The 19,447-nt window shown below is 35.8% G+C and overlaps 1 protein-coding gene across 6 annotated transcripts; it reads right to left on the bottom strand.

The window, feature by feature from the left end:
* Positions 1-667: 667 nt before the first annotated feature.
* LOC108562493 (serine/threonine-protein kinase Doa) lies at positions 668-18,742 on the bottom strand. 6 transcript variants are annotated; one of them, XM_017921114.1, is made up of 11 exons: positions 18,169-18,629; positions 17,493-17,626; positions 10,845-11,016; positions 4,442-4,520; positions 3,723-3,789; positions 3,473-3,586; positions 3,290-3,380; positions 2,320-2,490; positions 1,981-2,255; positions 1,719-1,824; positions 668-1,642 (listed from the first exon to the last, which is right to left on the bottom strand). In XM_017921114.1, the coding sequence occupies exons 1-11, from the start codon at positions 18,289-18,291 to the stop codon at positions 1,439-1,441; spliced, it is 1,536 nt and encodes a 511-aa protein (XP_017776603.1). In that variant the 5' UTR covers positions 18,292-18,629; the 3' UTR covers positions 668-1,438. The 6 variants fall into 6 exon arrangements, with proteins under 6 accessions (XP_017776603.1, XP_017776679.1, XP_017776764.1 ...); XM_017921190.1 differs by having other exon boundaries at positions 10,845-11,013; XM_017921275.1 differs by lacking the exons at positions 10,845-11,016; positions 17,493-17,626; positions 18,169-18,629 and adding an exon at positions 9,618-9,739.
* Between the last annotated feature and the right edge of the window lie 705 nt (positions 18,743-19,447).

Raw genomic sequence — 19,447 nt, 5'->3', positions numbered from 1 at the left:
TATTAATATTTATTTAAAGAGAATATGTCTAATTAAAAGTTATTTGAAAAAGTAGTTTTAACTCATATTGAGGGATATGTCATTGTCTCTATTACACGAAGATTGTACGTTAAAAGTAAAATATTCTAACATAGCATTAACTGAATTAAGTAACCCCAGTGAAATAACTTGACTTTTTAGCAATATCTTGAATAATAAAATAATAAAGGAGAAAAAAAGATGTGACTGGTGAAGCAGTGCAAAAGACACTAACCAAATTAAAGGATAGGAATGAAAGAAGAAATTAATATTTTGTTTTTTATGTAAAATATTCTATTCTGTTTAATTTTCCCCAACATTCCCAAACATTTTTGGTTTGCGACGCCCTTAATATATCAGATTTTTTCTCGGCGCCCATATTCACAACATAGGTCTATGTTAGAGCGAACTTTACGTTAATATATCAGAATGTTCGCGGCGCTATTATAGTATAATTACGGCGCCCCGGCGCAATTTGAGAACCACAGTTTTAAATTATAAATATAATAAACTTAAATTATCAATTATTTTGAACTTAAAAAAAATAGTTTTTCTTTAATAAATTCATTTTTTTATATAATTTCTTTAATTGATACTTATTGATTCACATAAATATTGGTATAAAGGTTATAGAAAAAAAACACAATAGTCGTTCTTTTACAAAATATTATTTTTCTTATACAACTTTTCATCTCCGCCTCGGCCAATTCATATTTATATATTTTCTTAAGTAACAAGTGTGTAACGTCAAGTGCGCAAGTCAATCGTCATCTGCGCGCAAAAATTAACCTACGTGAACATAAAAAAAATAATCATGTGTAATCATCATAAAATCATCAACTCGCACAATCTTTCAAAGAAAATTCGTTACCGAACATGCTCACATTCTCGCCTGAAAATTTTCTTCCTTTTGACAAACAAAATTGAATACAATATATTATAATATTCCTATTATTATTATTACATATGACTTCCTTCTTTCGTTTGCAAACGCGGACAGAATCAACAAAATATATCTGTTTTTTAAAATCACAATTCCACTGGTTGCTGCTATCGATCAATTTAGCAAACGATTCGTTGGATGCAATGCAGTAAAAGATGGATCAGAAAAGACGATAAAATAAAACAATAAAACTAAATTAAATAATAGACCATTTTCCCCGTCCACACACGCGAATATATATATATATATATTATACATCGATTATGAACAAAATTCGAAAATTGTGTTTAATATTAATATTACTCGTTTGTTGTTGTTTTTTCAACTATTCTTTACATATTGAGGGAAAACAAAAAAACATACAGTATTTGCTTTTAGCTTTAGTAGCACAAGTGATAATGATTTTCAAGTTGGTGGAAATTGATTTATTAAGTCCGTTCACTATACACAAAACGCACGATCGCCATTCGGGAATTGTTATCGCGATGTGATCGATAGACTCCTTCTGGGAGCATCCCCGGACCCCTTCTCGCCCAGCCGTTGGTGGGATGGAATCTTGTCGAAGAACGGATGGGACATCGCCTCGCGCAAAGTTATACGCTGCGAGGGCTCATACTCTAACATCCGCAATATCAAATCAAAAAGTTGACCGTGCTCGGAATCATCACTCTGTTTGTACCTCTGTAAATCGAACAAGAATACACGAATAACTATGTTATTACCACCAAGATACATTTTTTATGTTATGCAAACATACCAACAAAGGTTTGCAATTATCCCTGATGAATCTGCCGGCCGAACTTTTTTCGTCCCACTCCAACTTCCCACGATAAAAGTATTTCGTCTTCGTTTTTCTGGCCATCCTAAACACACAAAAACCAATGCATATTATTTTGACACAAAATCTACAATATACAAACTTATTACTTTAAACGATATTTGAACATACCAACATTAACTGAGAATTAAATGTATGAAAAAATATCGCTTTGACATAATAGATGTAATAAATTAGTTACCTGACTGGAATTTCGCCTAAAATTCTTTGCATCATCGCCAAATGTTCTCTATTATCGTGCGTCTGGAACAGGGTAATGCCCAAATAGAGCTCGAACAGGATGCATCCCACGGACCAAACGTCGCAGGGCTGGGCCCAACCCAACTCAAGAATCACCTCTGGCGCCCTGTAATGTCTTGTAGACACAATCGTCGAGTGGTGTTCATGATCGAATGTTGCGCTTCCGAAATCTATCAACCTCACGTCAGTTCTTTTCACGCGTTTCACGTCTCTCCGCTGCAATAAATCAAAACAATCATGAAGAAGTATAACTCAACGTAAACATCTATAGATATTTTACCTTTTTACTATTATACACGACATCGTAATCAGAATCTAGGAACAAGATGTTTTCAGGCTTCAAATCTGTGTGTGTCAAGTTATTGTCGTGCAGGAATTTCACCGAGAAACATAGCTGGTATCCGATGTGTCGCACGTGGTCCACTGGGTACGGTTGGTATCCGTTATCCTTCTGCATAAGTCGACAGTAAACATAAATTTAGTAATTTAGCAAACAACGGGCCAATAAAAATAAACAACAAATAAAGACGAAAATCATTGCCTAACTGGTCCTCTGCTGTGCTTCAAAAGCAAATTTCAAACGGCACTTATAAATAGCCTATATATTCACACATACACCGAGACGACACTGCGTCTAATATTAGCAGTATATCACACCAACATAAATCAGAAATTGGTTCAAGGCTTGGAATTTCGAAAGAAATTCCAACAATGATACATACTAAAATTAGTTCTTTTTTACTTCTTTATTAATATTAATTAAAATATTAAGTTTGCAAGTTCAAAATGAAACCGAGCAATTAAGTCAGTAGAGTATTACCAAGTACAGAAGCATAACTATATTCAGATATTGAAATATTTGCTTCGATTTTACTTTCATCTAAAGTTACAACTATGTTTACTTTGAGCTTAGAGGTAACAGTTACAAGTGCGTGTTTACCATTAAGTTGTATTTAAATCATTCTACTGAAATCCGAGTACCTTTCATCCAATATAGTACAATCCACTGAATTATGCAAGAAATTAGTATTAAAAAGTTGTAAATTGTACAAAACCGTTTAGTAATGCAGTAACTTATTGAAACAGTAATTTCAATATCAAATAAACCCCATTAAACACTTTACAAATATATAACAATATTTTAAGTTGATTTATATTATACAATGTAACATTTTTTTTAAATTTCATTATAATTTTTATGTTATGAGAACTTATCTTAATAAAACATGACAATAGTTGCTTGTACTTACCAGAAAATCAAATACACTAAGTCCCAGCATTTCAAATCCTATACACATGTGTCCATGATAGTCGAACCAGTCCAGCATCCTGACACATAAGCTGTAAAATAATTAATGTTATAATTATACTAATACGTAGTTTTATAACGTATGCAAAAGGTAATTAATTTATTGAACGATCAAAGAACGTACTGGACACAATCGGGATCCTTGTCGGCGATCTTCTCCAGCACGTTAATTTCCAATTTGGCAGCTTCCCTATACTTCTCTACGTTCTTTATAATCTTCAAGGCCATGGAATGGTCCCTGCAAACAAATATAGATGCGATCAATGGACTTTGCATTGGCGATACGCATGTTTTAAGGGGTAAATGCATGCATGCATCCATGCGCCGGGAAGTGAATAAAGTTGCAATGCCGTTGCTATCGCATGTCTACTCACATTTCCAAGTCCTTCACTTTGACTACCTTGCCAAAAGTTCCTTCGCCGAGGGTGCCAAGAATCTTATCTGCAATTGAACGCATTCAAATTAATTTTATCTGCCCCTTAGATTGCATCCCCTCACTCGGGCTACGTCACTTCATCCGGGTACAAATAACTTGACTTTGGGAAGGCATTTGTGAATCTCGGGCAACGAAAAGAGCGTCATCCGAGAGCAAGTTATTTCATCGGATGCATAAAGTAGCCAATGGCAAGTGGGTGGGACACACTTACATTTTTCTTATTATTTATTTTATAAGATTTCTTCTTTTTTTTGTTGATATAAATAAATAAAGAAAAAAAAAGTATAAATATAATTTGGCATGCAAAAGTATTTTTTTCGCTTTTTTTACTTGATATTTATAAAATTAAATATAAATCACAGAATGACGTTAAAACTAATACAAACAAAAATAAAATAAATTCCAATTTAGTGATTTATAGTTACTTTCATTAAAATAAAATAGTAAAAATGAAAGAAAAAAATAATTTTATACTTCTGGACAGGAATATTGGGAGAGATTATTATTACTTTTTTTAATAGATCTTATCCAATTTTATCATTTTGTTTCTATACTTGTTTGATTGGTTTTTTTGTTTAACTTTTTTAACTGACTTTGGTTTTAGATATACATATATCTTTTGCTAAGTGTGTGAGATAGTGATTAGAATTCACGAACATCTGTCTTGCAGGACATCCCCAGAGCGGTAAATGAGGTGGCCTTCTTCATCGTCCTCGACGGAGGGAGCTCGCGAACTCTGCCATCGCAAATCATCATCATCATCACCGTATAGGAAGGGCATCACATCATCATCATCGACATCAACGTCATCATCATCATCATCGACACATCATGAATGTCATCACACGTATCGTATTCATCATCATCGTGGCGTGGAATAGAGATCAGCACCGGCCAGCAACACACAGGAAGGGCAAACAACAATGGATTGCCAAATCAACATTGGTTTTCAGAGATATTCAAATGAGGGGAGCACACTCGCAACATAGAAATTTGAGTGGCACCAGCAAAACATAATAGAGACAACAACAGAGATGTAGGCATATTGGGTTATGATGGATATCGCGGATTAGTATTTATTTACTTTCTTTTTGGTATGAATTTACTTACTTTCAAGGATACTCGATTTATATATTTAAAAAAAATAAATAAATAAAACAACAAACAAATAATAAAGAATAGGCGATGCAAGTGATATTTCTTGCGCTCACCCCATTGCCACACAACTAATATACCTCCTCGATCTCCGTGCACTTAGAAATACCAAAAGCAAACGCTGCGAAGTCACCAAGAACAACGAGTGCAACAACAACAATACAAAACCATATTGAAATAAAAACCCGTGCAGTTCGCACGTTGTCCGTTGCTTAATATTGTGCCTGTTGCAATTGTTGCCCAAAGCACTCGCACTTTCGAAAACAAAAATAAAATATCTAAACTTGCTGGCAAAGCTAAATTGAAAACTGAATTTGTGTCAGGTACAACAACAAAACTGTTTTGCTTATCCCAAACGCATTATTTCGATTAACTAAAAATATAACAATTACACTGAATTTAGATCGATATTTGTAATTTTGAAATATTATCTGCATCTATATTGAACTGACCATTCCCACATAAATCTTAATTATCACCGTTTTTATTTGATTCAATTACAAATAAAACTACCGCATTTATGATCTTAATTTAAAATGATTTAAGAAATATTCTTACTCTTATTAGTACTATTACATAGACAAATTAATTGAAACAATGAAATTGAATAAAAGTTCTTGGAATTACTTTTTAAATTATTATTATATGTGCTATCATGAATTTAAACTTAAGATTTTATTTATTTTTTTGAATTTGTTTATAAAGTGTTTATTTAATTGATCCGAAGAAATTTGTTTATAATATGACATAAAACTAATGTTTAGAACGCACTTTCGAGGTAGTAACTATTCCGTAATTAATAGAAAATCAATAAACGTGTTTCCGGTATTTTTCTTTTCCCGGCGTATTTATAGAATCGAGGACTGTTTATGCTGCTACGGCAATAAAATCACGTTGATTCATTTCGACACATGCATTTCGGAACTGTTATTAATAGAGTTGTGGGTGTGCAACGGACACGGGCGCAAACCTAAAAATATTCAGGTACGTTAATTTGTCAAAATGATTTCGAATTCGATATTGTTTTGAATCCAAATAATTATAATTTGAGTTTCGGTTTTGATGACGAAGGTGCCGACGTGTTTGTGGGTAATAATTTCAAGTTCAGAGTGCGTATGGCGAGAGCAAGAGGACAGTTTTAGCTGAACATATATTGTGCTGACATCGAAAAAATGTGTATATATATACACTCCCGATTCAGTTCAACCAAAGCCAATGTTTTATTAATAAAACAACATTTAGGTTTTCGTGACACCGATTCGGTCGGTAGACTTACACAAAAAATATGGATACGGCAGGCGGCGTTAGAATGAGATTGAGATATATAGAGAGAGCGGCACACACACGATGGTGTTAGGAGGGTCAGCAACACACACGGCCTGTACTTACAGCCGAAGCCGCTATTGTTTTGTTATGGAGATGGTAGCGTTGATGGTGGTGATGATTGGTATGGTACATTTGGGAGTGACCCCTAGGCTGTTTGATGGGTGTCGTAGGGGCCGCGGGGGTGGCCATAGCGGCGGGAGCGGCGGAGATCGCGGTCGCATCAGAAGCCCTATTGTAGGCATCGTCTAGCGCGGAATATTTCATGATCAAACTCTGGATCTCCTTCCGCTTGGTCTCCCTGTCCGTAAGGTCAGAGTGGTTGGTCGGAGTTTTCTCGCTAGCTTGAGACGCGGGTTCGTCGAGTGGTATGTCCACCAGTTTTAGGTTCATCTTCCTATCTGTGGTTTCGCTCTTCCTGTGGGGCTTGGAGGATCGCCTAGGACGGAGTTCGGAGTGGTTGGATTTGTGGCGCACGCGGTAAACGGATTCGCGATCGAGGTAGGAATACGGAGGTTCCGGATACTGAGGTTTCTTCTCGCTCTTGTATGGCGTCTTCTCGCGCACATAATTATATGAGGATTTCTCCGGCACATAAACAGTTGAGGTAGTCGCGCTTTTGCTGAGTCCGCGGCCGGATTCAGATTCGCGTTTCTTCCCGTAGATGCGATCTAGAACGGAAGCGTACTTGTCCTCGAAGCGCGTCCGAGCTGATCCCATGGACGCCGTGGAGGCGGATGTGGTTAGTGGGTTAGAGCTGGATGTAGAGATGGCCGGCGTCTTCCGCTGCTGATCCAGCGACGCCGACGGACCTCGAACTTTGGTGGACAGTTTCTGGAGAAGACTTGTACAAGAGTCGCTCAAGAGTTGAGTTACGCTGGTGGTCGAAGATCGAGCGTAACGCGTTCTCCGCGGCTGGCTGGCGTTCCCTGCCATCGAACTAACCGAGCTTCCAGAGGTGGACCTGGTGGGCGCATAACTCCCCGAAGCCCACGGCGCCGAATGCCAGTTGTATCCCAACCGATCATAGTCATCGTAAGCGCTACGCTGACGCGAATACAATGCTGACCCATACATCTCCAACACCTATCATCACTTCATTTGGACCTCAAGATGAAATCGGTGGTCCAAGCAAATTTACTTGCGACCGTCGCGTTATCGGTTCTACTATAACTAACTACTGGGGCATAATAAGCGCGCGACCGAACTCGATGCCAAATACCGCCAAACTAAAAATACCAAACAGCTACCGCGCTACAGCTCCATACGCTCTCCATCCTATATAATACACACACACTCGCCAGCACACACACTATAGCCATTGCTATTGCTGCCTGGTTACGTAAAAAACTAAAGGTAAGCAACGCGGAGATTATTCTGGATCCGATTCACAAAACAAAAATAACGACACCCCGCCAAAAGAAAGAAGGAGACGCAACAAGAGAGCGATTCGATATATCCGTCCGATTGAAAAAACTGTAACATCATCATCACCAACTAATTTTAATATATTCCATCAATGCCAAAAGTCCCCTACTAACGATTCTACCAAGTATTTTCGAGGCGCACGCGAAACGCAGATCTCGCGAGTAAACAGATTACTCACGGAAGAAACAAACACTTTCATCCGTATATAAAAGCAATGTTGTTCACTAAAATTCAATATCATTTAACATAAAAAAAACAGGACTGCAATCATTGTTAATAATTTAAAATGATCTTTCATTCACAATTTACTCAAACAGCATTCATTCGAGATTTGATTTTCCTTTAACAATAGGTAAAAGTGTTTTAATATTCCAATGAATTTAAACGCAAATGCAAAAATATTTAGAATTACTGCTTTAAAATAAATATCCACAAAATCAGACAAGCAAAGAAATTTGATATTGGAAATATTGCAATTATTTTGACTTGTGAATAAAAATATATAATAGATACCATTATTTGATCTAATATGTATATAATAAACAATCATACAAAATGTCGATTAGGTTATTGGTTGATAAATTAAAGATAGGATGCGAGCCAATTACTGCTAAAATAGGCCATGAACCAAACAGCAAAATACATTTAAGAAATGTTTTCCCTGAAACATTTTGGCCCGAATGCCAAGAAAACAGACCACAACCAAGTTTTCCATTGCCAACCGTCTCTTCTAAAAAAAAACAGTCAGTAGGTCGTGGTCTTAGGCCGCTGCGGTCAACCCATTTTCAAGTTTCCTGATGATCGGGCAGACTACCGCGACAAGGTAATACCATCTCTTCGTTCTCGCACTACCGCCGTTCAAAGCGCGTCCGCGATCTGCTATTATTAAAAATGTGACACTTTAAGGTGTATATTAATTATTACCAAGCAATTCACTTTCAGTTGTAATAGTTATTATTTCGGTAATAATTACGACAATCATTTACTTATATGTTTAGTACTTATAAGAATAAATCATTTCTAGAATGACAAGAAACCCATAATGGAAAGACCATCAATAGCAATTTGCAATCATTTATGTGGTCGTCATACATGGATACTCCAAAATTCATCCAAATTCATAAAAAAAACATTTCAAAGCAAATACTTCCGAAAGCTTATTATTTCAAACGGCAAACGTTTCAATTGAATCTAATTGTTCGTACAAACAAATAGCAAGGTGAGTAATTTTCCTGAAATTCTAAATTTTCGAACAAAATGCGCGTTTATGCGAATATTTTGTTAGCCTGTTTACTAGACTGGAAATTTAGACGATCTTTACTGGAACAATATAAAATTTCAACAGTTGTTTCTCGGAAATGAACTCTTTCTTTTTATACTATTTTTTATGTATTCACTTCTAATAAGTATCTTAAAAATAAGTTAAAATTCAATACAAATCCAATGTAATTCAATTCTGATTAAAATATGTTATCAGATATAAATGCGGACCCGATACAACTACTTCAAATATTTTGCAAGATATGATTTCTATTTGCCTCTAAATAATTCTCATTATTCACAATATCGTCCAGTACCTTAATAACAAATTTCTTATTTGCTTTGTGTTTTAAGGTCTCCGACCTATTTGCAATGCGGTATAATTTAAAAAGAAAACATGAATTGAGTGGAAAAATAACGTTTAGTTGAATATATTAATTAAGTTTTACGGTAAATAAATAGAGCATTATATTGTCGTTTATCGAATGAGATAATGCTCGCTTTTATTATATTTTTCCGCGACGCAAAGGCACAACATAGATATATGACATGATACAATGGATCCACACATTATTCACTTAATTCAGTTTTACTATTATTGTGTAGACAGACACCCAAAGCTAATTAGTAATAATAGGTGGAATAAAAATAAAGGACAAAGCCAAACCTTTAGAAGTTTCTTAATGAGTTTCCTTATCCTCGCCGCGAGTTTGATAGCACTGTACTCGGACTTCTTATTGTAATCATTGCAGATCACTTTCAACAGCATACTGAGCTACCTAACTACATCGATACGGAGGAGTAGTACCAAGCCAATATACATTAGCGAACCTTCAGCGCTTTATGATAAGCGAATAAAACACATTGCGCGATAAGGATTATCCCCACTACACGGTGCGTTCCTGCGAACTGCACACACACAGCTACTAGAAATGTAGGTGTATATTTGTTTTATAAGTTGAGCAACCCGCTTACTCTTTGTATAAACAAATGCCGATTGCGTACTGACGACGCGGAAGAGAGAACTGCTTGGTATTTAGTTGAAGTGTGCTTCGCGAAACGCACTGATCACAGTAGAACCAAGATTGGAATGGATGGGGTGTCTGAACAATAAATAAAGCACACACACGCCATGCACGAGAGTTTGAGTACGGATTGGAGATTCGCGTGCTCTGGTCAGTCAGCAAGCACAGGGGAAGGAGGTACCACCGCCGAATGGCTTTCGGAATGCGCGAAAATTTATTATGTAAAATTATGTGCATCGGAAATGGCTCTCGCGTGCTTCAATTCCAATTATTGGACGGGATGTTGTTAAGTATAAAAAGCAGCAACGACAAAATGCAAAGAAAAGAAAAATCAAATCATGAGAATCGTCGAAAAGACCTTAAGAAGGCGGGGGCAGTAGCGTGGGCGGCGTCTACTCGGCAAGGCCAGTCCGAAGATTCGAGCGGCCGCCTCGCGTTGTGCCACCGACCACTCAGCCATCGACCAAGAGGTGGTGCACCATCGCGGCTCTCGGAATGACAATGGCAGTGATTAAACTGAAACTGAAAGTTACGCACTCACGGCTCCAGCTTTTTCACATCTTGGCCCGGAATAGACAACGCGCGGTCAAGAATAGACACGGCCAAAAGGGAAGCCCCACTGATCTAAGAATGTACCTAACTCCAGAAATAGTCCTAAAAGCCTTTTTCCAGTTCGCCTTGCCAGCAGCCGTTTGCTCTTGGTTCTGAGTGCACTCAGGTTTTCACCGTGTTCGTTAAGTTTCTTTCTAAGTTTTAACAACCTTTGTGACGGTCTTTTGATACCTATGATCGTTTCGGAGGAGGTATTTGCGGATCAAGTTGTACACTCATATACGTAAATATATGCCTAATCGTGGTTTGATACTGACCTTGTCGTCGGAATACGAACGGCGACCGTGCTTTCTGTGCCTTGAAGATGACCTTTCGTGGCGGTGTCGATGACGCTTCTTCGACGTGGGGGACCTCCTGTGACTTCGCTTGTACCTCCTTTCTGCACTAGACCCTCGATCGTATTGTCTCGACCTGTGCGCTCTTTCACTACTACAACAATCCCAAATTAATTTCTATCGAAGTTAACACAGTTAATGGAAATAATTAAAATGAACAATCACAGAGAAAACATTTCAATTTTCATTGAAAAACATATGTACGCATAATAAACTGAAGTTAATTTATCACAGCAGTGAATTTACTTTAACTGCTTAAAATACTCCATTTTGTATTTCCTCAAAATGACATATATACAATGTAAAATATCTAAACGAAATATAATAAATATTACTACACTAATTAAATTTTTACTAAACAGATTTGAAAACACATTTTTTAAATACATATATGTCTGCTTAAAACAAACAAAAATATATTATTACCAAAAATAGTTGCTTGAATTTTATGTCGAATTGCTGTTTGTAATAGTTTTTTTTTTGAATATTCAATAGGACCAAACCATTAACTCTTTAAATATTAATATCCACGTATTATAGATATTTTGTTATGTTTACAAGTAAAGCTAAGCCAATGAAAATGCTTATTACATAACGTATTAAATACGAAACAAAAATAAAATACACCCGGACACGCGAAGCGTTTATACCGATTGTGATCTCCGGTCGATTATAAGGGTACTTGTTCCCTTCTATGTCACCCAAAGTCACGTTCATCTGAAGGTTGCAACCAGAACGATTACTGTTAAAAAAATACTAATATCAAAATATACTAATATATGCTTTAACAAATGTATTTAATCAATTATAAAATTAATAAATTTTAAACTCACGGTTACATAAAACTTAAAAATAAAAAGCTAAATAATAATCTTTATTAGTCACAATTGTAACCAAAGAGCTATCGACCTAAGTCTTTCCGCGCAAAGCTAAATATATTATAAATTAGTTAAAAGGAACGGTATAATCTAAGGTGCATCTGCAAAATTGTATATACTATTTGCTAAAATTTAAATAAAATAGTTTAAAAAGTGTTTATTTAAAAAAAATGTAATACTATATTTAAGAAAGCGTCACAAGAAATTAATATTTAAATTAGTATTATATCCGTAGAAAATACTTTTTTTGTTAGTAGATAAAAATATTTCAGACACGAGTTAGTTATCAACGATTCCAAATATAATAAGACAAATGTAGAAAAATGTGACAACGAAATGAAAAACGTGGATATCCAGAGCGATCCAATTATAAAATTATTTATTACTTACAAAAATATATATATTTCACACAATTTAATTGTATTCAAAAACATTTTGCAAAATTAAATGAAATAAAAACATAATGTATTTAAATGTATTCGCATTCGGAAGCGATGTTAGTTTCAACTGGTTTTAGAAGTAATAGTTAAAATTGAAATAATTGAACACAAACACAAATTGTCTTTTGAACGCGTAATAAAAATAAAATCTATTTTGCACCAAAATATATTTTTGTTTCGACTTCTTCCATCTCTCTTCCACGCAGTCTTCGTTATTACTCAGCACGTTTTTCCCGCATCGGTTCATATAAATAGGTGAGGAGAGTCACAACTTAAATATATAAACCAAAGAGCTTGCTCGCGAAGAATAGGATGTCCGTTGATACAGATAATACGACGTAATTAAAAATAGGTTAATCACTATGTGTAAGGCTATATGGTTACGTGTTCCCATTTGTTGGGCAACTGCAACTCCACGTTATGCTTCATCCGAACGTCCTCCTTAACAATCCAACACATCTTGTTCTTTTCGTTCGGAACCTTTGCCCACTCGGCGATCTGCTTCAAATTCGTTTTCACTTGTGATGCAGTCACCGTCACGTTTTTTGATTTTAGAAATTCCAAGAATTCCTTCACGATGGCCGTCCCCTTGCGGCCGTTCCCGTGAACCAGTCGTATTAAATCCGGGATCAGCTCTACATCAAGACCTTTCTTCTCACGTTTACTATTGACTATAAAATCGCTTCGCTTTTTTATTATAATATTATTATTAGTAATTATGGACAGAGGCTGTAGAAATTTATCGATGGCATCATCAACCTTTTTATCGGAATCATACCATACGCAACCAATGAGCCTGGGTTTGATTTTCTGTGTTTTCGATTTCATTTCCTCGTCAAACTGCTTCCTCATCAAATGTAACTTGGCTTTCATTGCGTCTGGTGACACCTTTTCCTCATCCTCATCATCGCAGCCTTCCCCATCACTCAAATACGCGTGTTCAACGAAGAACTCGTTGTCTACTTCGTAATCGTTATCATTCTCAGACTCATTATCTTTGTCCTCATCATCCGAACCTGCAATTGATTCACCATCCACTTCATCTTCCCATTCCTCCTCGGAATCGATCTCGTAGTTTAGCAATTCTTTATCCATACTCAGTGGGTTCTTTGGCGAAATAAATTTACTCTTCTTCCGCCACGTGCCGAAATATGCTGGTCGTTTATTTTCGTGAAATTTTAAGAACTTTGCTTTCATTCTATCTAGTTTAGGTTCGATTATGCTCTCGCCCAGATCGTCCAATAAAATGACATCGTCCAAAGGCTCATCGTAGTGCCAAGTCTTAGAAGACTTCCCGACTACCTTTCCCTTCTTCAGTTCATAAAAATACAGTTGTTCGGCATTCTGCAGATCTAAACTTTTCAAAAAGTCTTCTTTATCCTCATCCGTTAACGATTTACGTATGATGGGCGCCAAACGCATATCAGATTTAACTTCGAACGGCATAAATTTACAGTTTTTCTCCTCGGCTATTTCCGCGCGAGTTTCCTTCTTCGGTACGAAAAACTTGGCAAAAGCAGCTGCCGCCTTTTGCTTTTTCTCCTCCATTTTCTGTTTCTCTCTGTTTTTCTCGTCTATCTCTTGCTGCTTCTTTAATTTCTCTTGTTCCTTCTCTTTACGTTTCTGTTCTTCTTTTTCCTCCTTCTCCTTTTTACTTTGCATCTTCTGTTCAAGCTCTATCTTTTTCAAGTCTTCCTTCTCTTGTTTCAATTTTTCCTTAACCTTCTTCTTCTCATCACGTTCTTCCTGCCTCTTTCTCTCGCGTTCATCGCGCTCTTCCTGTTTCTTTTTTTCGCGTTCCTCACGTAACTTTTGTTGTTCCATCCTTCTTTTATCCGACTCCATGCGTTTCTGTAACTGCTTCGGGCTTAATGCTTTTGCGGATAAGTTCGCATCGGCCGCCTTCAGACTTTGAATGGAGGAATTCAGATCAGAAGTGGTGCTGGAATCCAAATCAATTTTGCAATCCTCGTCGGACTCCGAATCATCGCTCTCCTCTTTATCGATGTCCACGCTATCCGCGGGGTGTTTAAACACATCGCTGCTCAGTTTTTTCTCATCGTTGGTTTGTTCATCGATCTGTTCAATATTTTGATCTGTTGTCTTGTTGGTTTCACTGACCTCTGGCTCCGAGCTAGAAAAATACGTTTGGTTTTAGTGAACTCATCTTTCTTTGTTTCAGAACCACCCGTAAGTTCTCACTCCAGCCAGAGACCAAAATTAGAAAAGACCTAGACAAGACTCAACAGATTATGTTAGATAAAAGGAGTAGTATTAGTTATGTACTTATTTCGGTCTACGGTGGAAATGATCACCTACTTCGACATACAACGACTGCCTTTTACTGCCTATTCAGCACACATCACTGTTTATCAATATTTAAACTCACACACATGCACTAGGTATATTCGGACTAATTACATATCGTTCATGTGATCGAAAATACGGTTCATTTCGTTTAATAATAATATTGTAGTCATAATAATTTTACATGTAGTAGCGTCTTTGACATACTTGTGGTACATGTTACATCTGGGTATCCAAGTGGCCATCGCGACGTACAGGACGGGCATATCAGGTCTTCGAGTGTCTATTCTGAGTCGCGAAAGCTCGTGCAAAGGAGCGAGAACCCTCTCTGAGGGTGGTTCTCGATGTACGGATAAACAAGAATTCATCATCATTTCGTAAAAGCTATTTATATCACTCCAAAAACTTATAATTGCCGTACAAAATAAATCGTCAGTTATATTTTACATAATCTACTAAGATATACCTGCAAAAAGTCAAAGCACTGCTATGTTGGTTATGATATTAAAATGATTCAATCTTATACGGCATATGTGTATGAATATATACGAAATAAAATAAAAACATCTCGTTTGAAATACTGATGCCTTACAAGGTATTAAACGCACTTGAGGCAAAATTCAAGATGCTGACCTTGGTCACGCATCCAGGGCAAGGTTGCGTCGATCTGTCTTACTTTTTACTTTTCACAGGTATATCTAAATAAATTGAAAGAAAAAATAAAACAAAATCTGCGACTGGAGTTGCAAAAAGGACGCAAATGAATACCACACGCTCGTTACAAAACTCCCTGTTTCCTAATTAGGCCAGCACCGTGGGTTCTAAAGTTATGCCGTTTCTGCTAGGCGTTGTCAATACAACTGAATAGTGATCGACCTTTAAATAAATAAGAATTTTGTTGTTGTTTTGTTATATTTCTTCCGAACGATAGCAGACTGGGCGGTAAAATATGAATCACTGACTTGTGCAAAATAAATCACCGTTTATCACAATCTTGTCGAGGACGCGAGACGGCACACTGCACTGTCGACCGGCTAAAGGATTCGAAGAGATAATACTGAGGTCCGATCCGCGTGGAAAGGCAGCAACAGCAGCAGGGATCGCGACTTCTCCCGCGGACCCCTGCCAGTGAAAGTTATTCGCTGGCCAAGAGCTCAAAAACGAGAATAAATAACTGGTATAAATTACCAAAAAAATCGTAATATGAGCGATGGCATTCTCCTTTAATGTAGTAATTGTAGTCTTGGGGATGGAGTTTTTTCTTTCTTTAGTCACTCGGATTTTTTTTTAATATACATATATTTTTTTGCAACACCGTCTCGACTTCACGGAACCAAGAACAATGACTGGGTGGCACAGCCAGGATGAGGATCAAAAGAAAATCAGCGTGGGTTGTCCAGGTGCATCGGCTCCAAGAGGCTCTCGACCCCAAGGCCGATGCATTTTGCTACTGCCCACGTATCCTCTTTCGTGTTTAACAACACATATTTTGCCTTATATTGACTAACTTTTACAATCGCGAGACAACGACCTAAGCCAAACAAAACGTTTCTATTCGCGACAGCGTCATGCGTGTTTATTAAAACCCAATTAACGCCAATTTTTATTTTATTAATTAACTAGAACATCAAAATAATGCAACTATGGATATGGTCCGTCCGTCACACCAAGAATCGACGCGTATCAAATTCCTAGCAACTAAAAAATTGACCGTTCTATATATAAGTAACAATCTATACTTTTATCAATAGTACTTTTGTTGGGCAATTCCATGGAAACATGGCCTTTGTTTTACTGCACTTACAACGAAACACAGCATTACAAGGCAGCACATGTTGGGAAATTCTGTTTAGCATTTTATGGACGACATGCAAAGTAGTAGCAGCATAATTCACATAAAACTGTTCATTGCGAAATAAGACATGCATAATAATATTATCTGCGTTTATATATGTTTTCGCCTTCAAAGTGTCCACAGATTTAACTACTGGTGCATTGATACTTCGCATTCAAAAATATATTAACATAATTTATAATTCGATGAAAAGCAAAATTAAACCTAATCAATACAATAATAGTCCAATAACTAAGTTATCAATATCGAACAATTAAAGTGTTTATTGTATATCTTTTATAGTAGTATTACGTTATTTATACGTCAACTGCAACAGTATTTAATGCAATCATAAAAAAGCAATTTACGGTTAACTTTAAAGCATTATTATATAAAAATATTTTCAAATATATTTTACAAACTGCCCTTATTTTATACTGGATTAAAGTTTTATATATAATACAATCAATAAATAGAGTATAAGGTATGCAACCAAAATAACTTTCTATATACGAAAATTGTAAGAGCTAATTTGTATTAAAATGCAATTAAAATGTATTTAAATATAAGATCATGTTCTTAAGCGTAATAATAGTGTCAATTTAGATTTGAATATCAAATATATAGTCTAAGGTAGAAAGATGTCAGTAGTTAGACCTATGGCCTAAATTAGTGCCAATAAAAACATAAAAATTAGTAAATAATATACAGTTTAATTGAATATTATTATGATTTTATGTCAATGCTACAGAAGTGACTATGATCTTAAGATGCAAAAAACTCCCATACATACATTATCCCATTCAAATTAATAAATTGAAGATATAATTCATGGGATATTTCAATCAAATTTGTGACATACAATAATACTTTGTATATTAAACAACTTATTGATAATTATCTTCTATATACATATGCCTATTGATTTAATCTATTTTATAGAAAGATATAGATTCTTATGCAAAAATTGTTAGCAATTAAATTATACAACAGATTGTTATGTATCAACATATTATCAATCAAAATTGAAGAGTAAATTAAACAAAAACATGTATTGCACTAAGTAAATCTGAATAACAATAGAATACTCTCAGCAGAGACTGATACTGACCTCATGGACCTCCTATGGTGTGGACTATCAAAGCTTTCAATTTTCCTTCTCTTGACATCCCTGTCTTTATCATGTGAATGTGATCGAGATCGAGACCTGGACCTTGAGTGGTGCCTCCTGCGTGACCTGGGCATCTATAATAAAAAATATTATACGATTAGCTGTGGACAAAAGTAGACTGCAGAAAGGTATGAGCAATTTTAAAAGATAACCTTCAAATTGTCAATGGTCACACTTAAAAGCATGAAAATTAAAGGGAAAAATAATGAATTGGATCCCTTTAATTTGCACAGTTTTATATATTAGCTAACCAACAAAAATATGAAATAAAGAAAAATAGTGTTTTGGAAAAGAAATGAAGGCGGCCGTGCGAAAATGGGTAAACTCACACTGTATGGTTGGTTTCGCTTAGTTTCGCTCTGCGAAAATGTGTATGGCTATAAGGATTATTCTGCTACTGCGCGGCCATGTTTTTCCGTACGCATTCCGTTAGGCATTTTCAATTTGGCCGAAGTTTATATGTAAGTATGCACGGCTGGGTGCAATGGGAAAAGGCCAGAAACGAGGGCGCGAGAGTGGCGGAAAATGCGCGACGGCGACGCTCGGAAACTGCCGTCAGAGGATACAATGATAATGAAATGTCTGAGGGAAGATAATGATGGTGTTCACTACTTACGATTGATTCTTCTTTTAGATTGGCAAACTTAAACCAGATGAAATTCGCAATGTTCGAAACACAATTCCAAGTTCTTAGAGCGGAACCTTGAATGAAATCACTGTACAGTGGCAAGCCAAACATCGATCCAACCGTACAAACGGTTGGTCGGATCTACACTGTGATCCAGCGCAAAAACGTCTGTCCTCGATTGAGTCTGCTGCAGAATGATCACACGGACCTACACATCTTTTCTATCGCGATACCGGGAATCCCCTTCTGCTAAACTTCGCGATTGCACCTTTCTATTCTCACCCTGCTCTTTTTGCCCTCTTTTTTTTTTGGATCAATTTCGCTGAGAATTTCGACTCCGTCGTAGACGGTTTGTATCAGTTTGTATTTAGAATTTTTCGGCTGCTAGAAAATGGTGTTTTTTGTAAACAATGGACGCTGCCACGTCTACCAACATATTTACCAACTTCTTAAACAAAATCCCCGCATCTCCATTTTTTATATATAACCATATGCTCTAACGAAGCATGATTACTAAATCTAAATGTCTAAATGTCATTAGAGATCGAACAATTAAAATTGATCAATAAAAACACGAAAAACAACAATGTACGTTTGGTAGTCTATACTGTTCCTCGCAATAGTTCCTACAAATATTTAAGAAATATACAAGGGCTATTTATTTATACAAGAGTAAATATAAAACTTTTATTTGTGTTAATAATAACTACTCTTAATAAATATTGTCATATAAGGTTTCATGTTTAAATAATTTAATCTTAATTGCGTATTTATATTAGTAAAAATAAAATGAACGAGAAAACATACACAACTATCATTATGTTTTTTTTTTAACAACGAAAGACAAAATTGTTTATGTTTATAATGTTACTGTATTCTTCTATCATATAGTAGTAGCTCAATTCACTTTGCTGAAACACTTTACACAATGATTAATAATTTTCTTTACACACTTCACTGCTGATATTTACTTAAAAATATATTTAAAGAGATATTAACCACAGTTTTCCACCCAATATTAATTACGTTAACACTCTTAAAATGGTCTTTCGATATATCTTAATATCGTAAAATATAGTTATATAAAAAAACTTAATCAGTTTATATATTTATTTATTAAAAAAATAGTATATGTATTGAGAGAAGGTTAAATCGAACACAATCTTCCTTGAAAATTCGTATGTCGTATAATGAAAGAAAACTCTATATAATTTGAGCGTTCTCGGTATTTATTTACGTAAAAAACATGTAATGTTAACTAAATAAC

Source organism: Nicrophorus vespilloides, unplaced genomic scaffold (genome assembly GCF_001412225.1).
Source record: "Nicrophorus vespilloides isolate i.1.1-1 unplaced genomic scaffold, Nicve_v1.0, whole genome shotgun sequence".
Classification (NCBI taxonomy): Eukaryota; Metazoa; Arthropoda; class Insecta; order Coleoptera; family Silphidae; genus Nicrophorus; species Nicrophorus vespilloides.
Note: the sequence above shows the minus strand (reverse complement) of the source record. Positions and strands in the feature narration are given on the sequence as shown.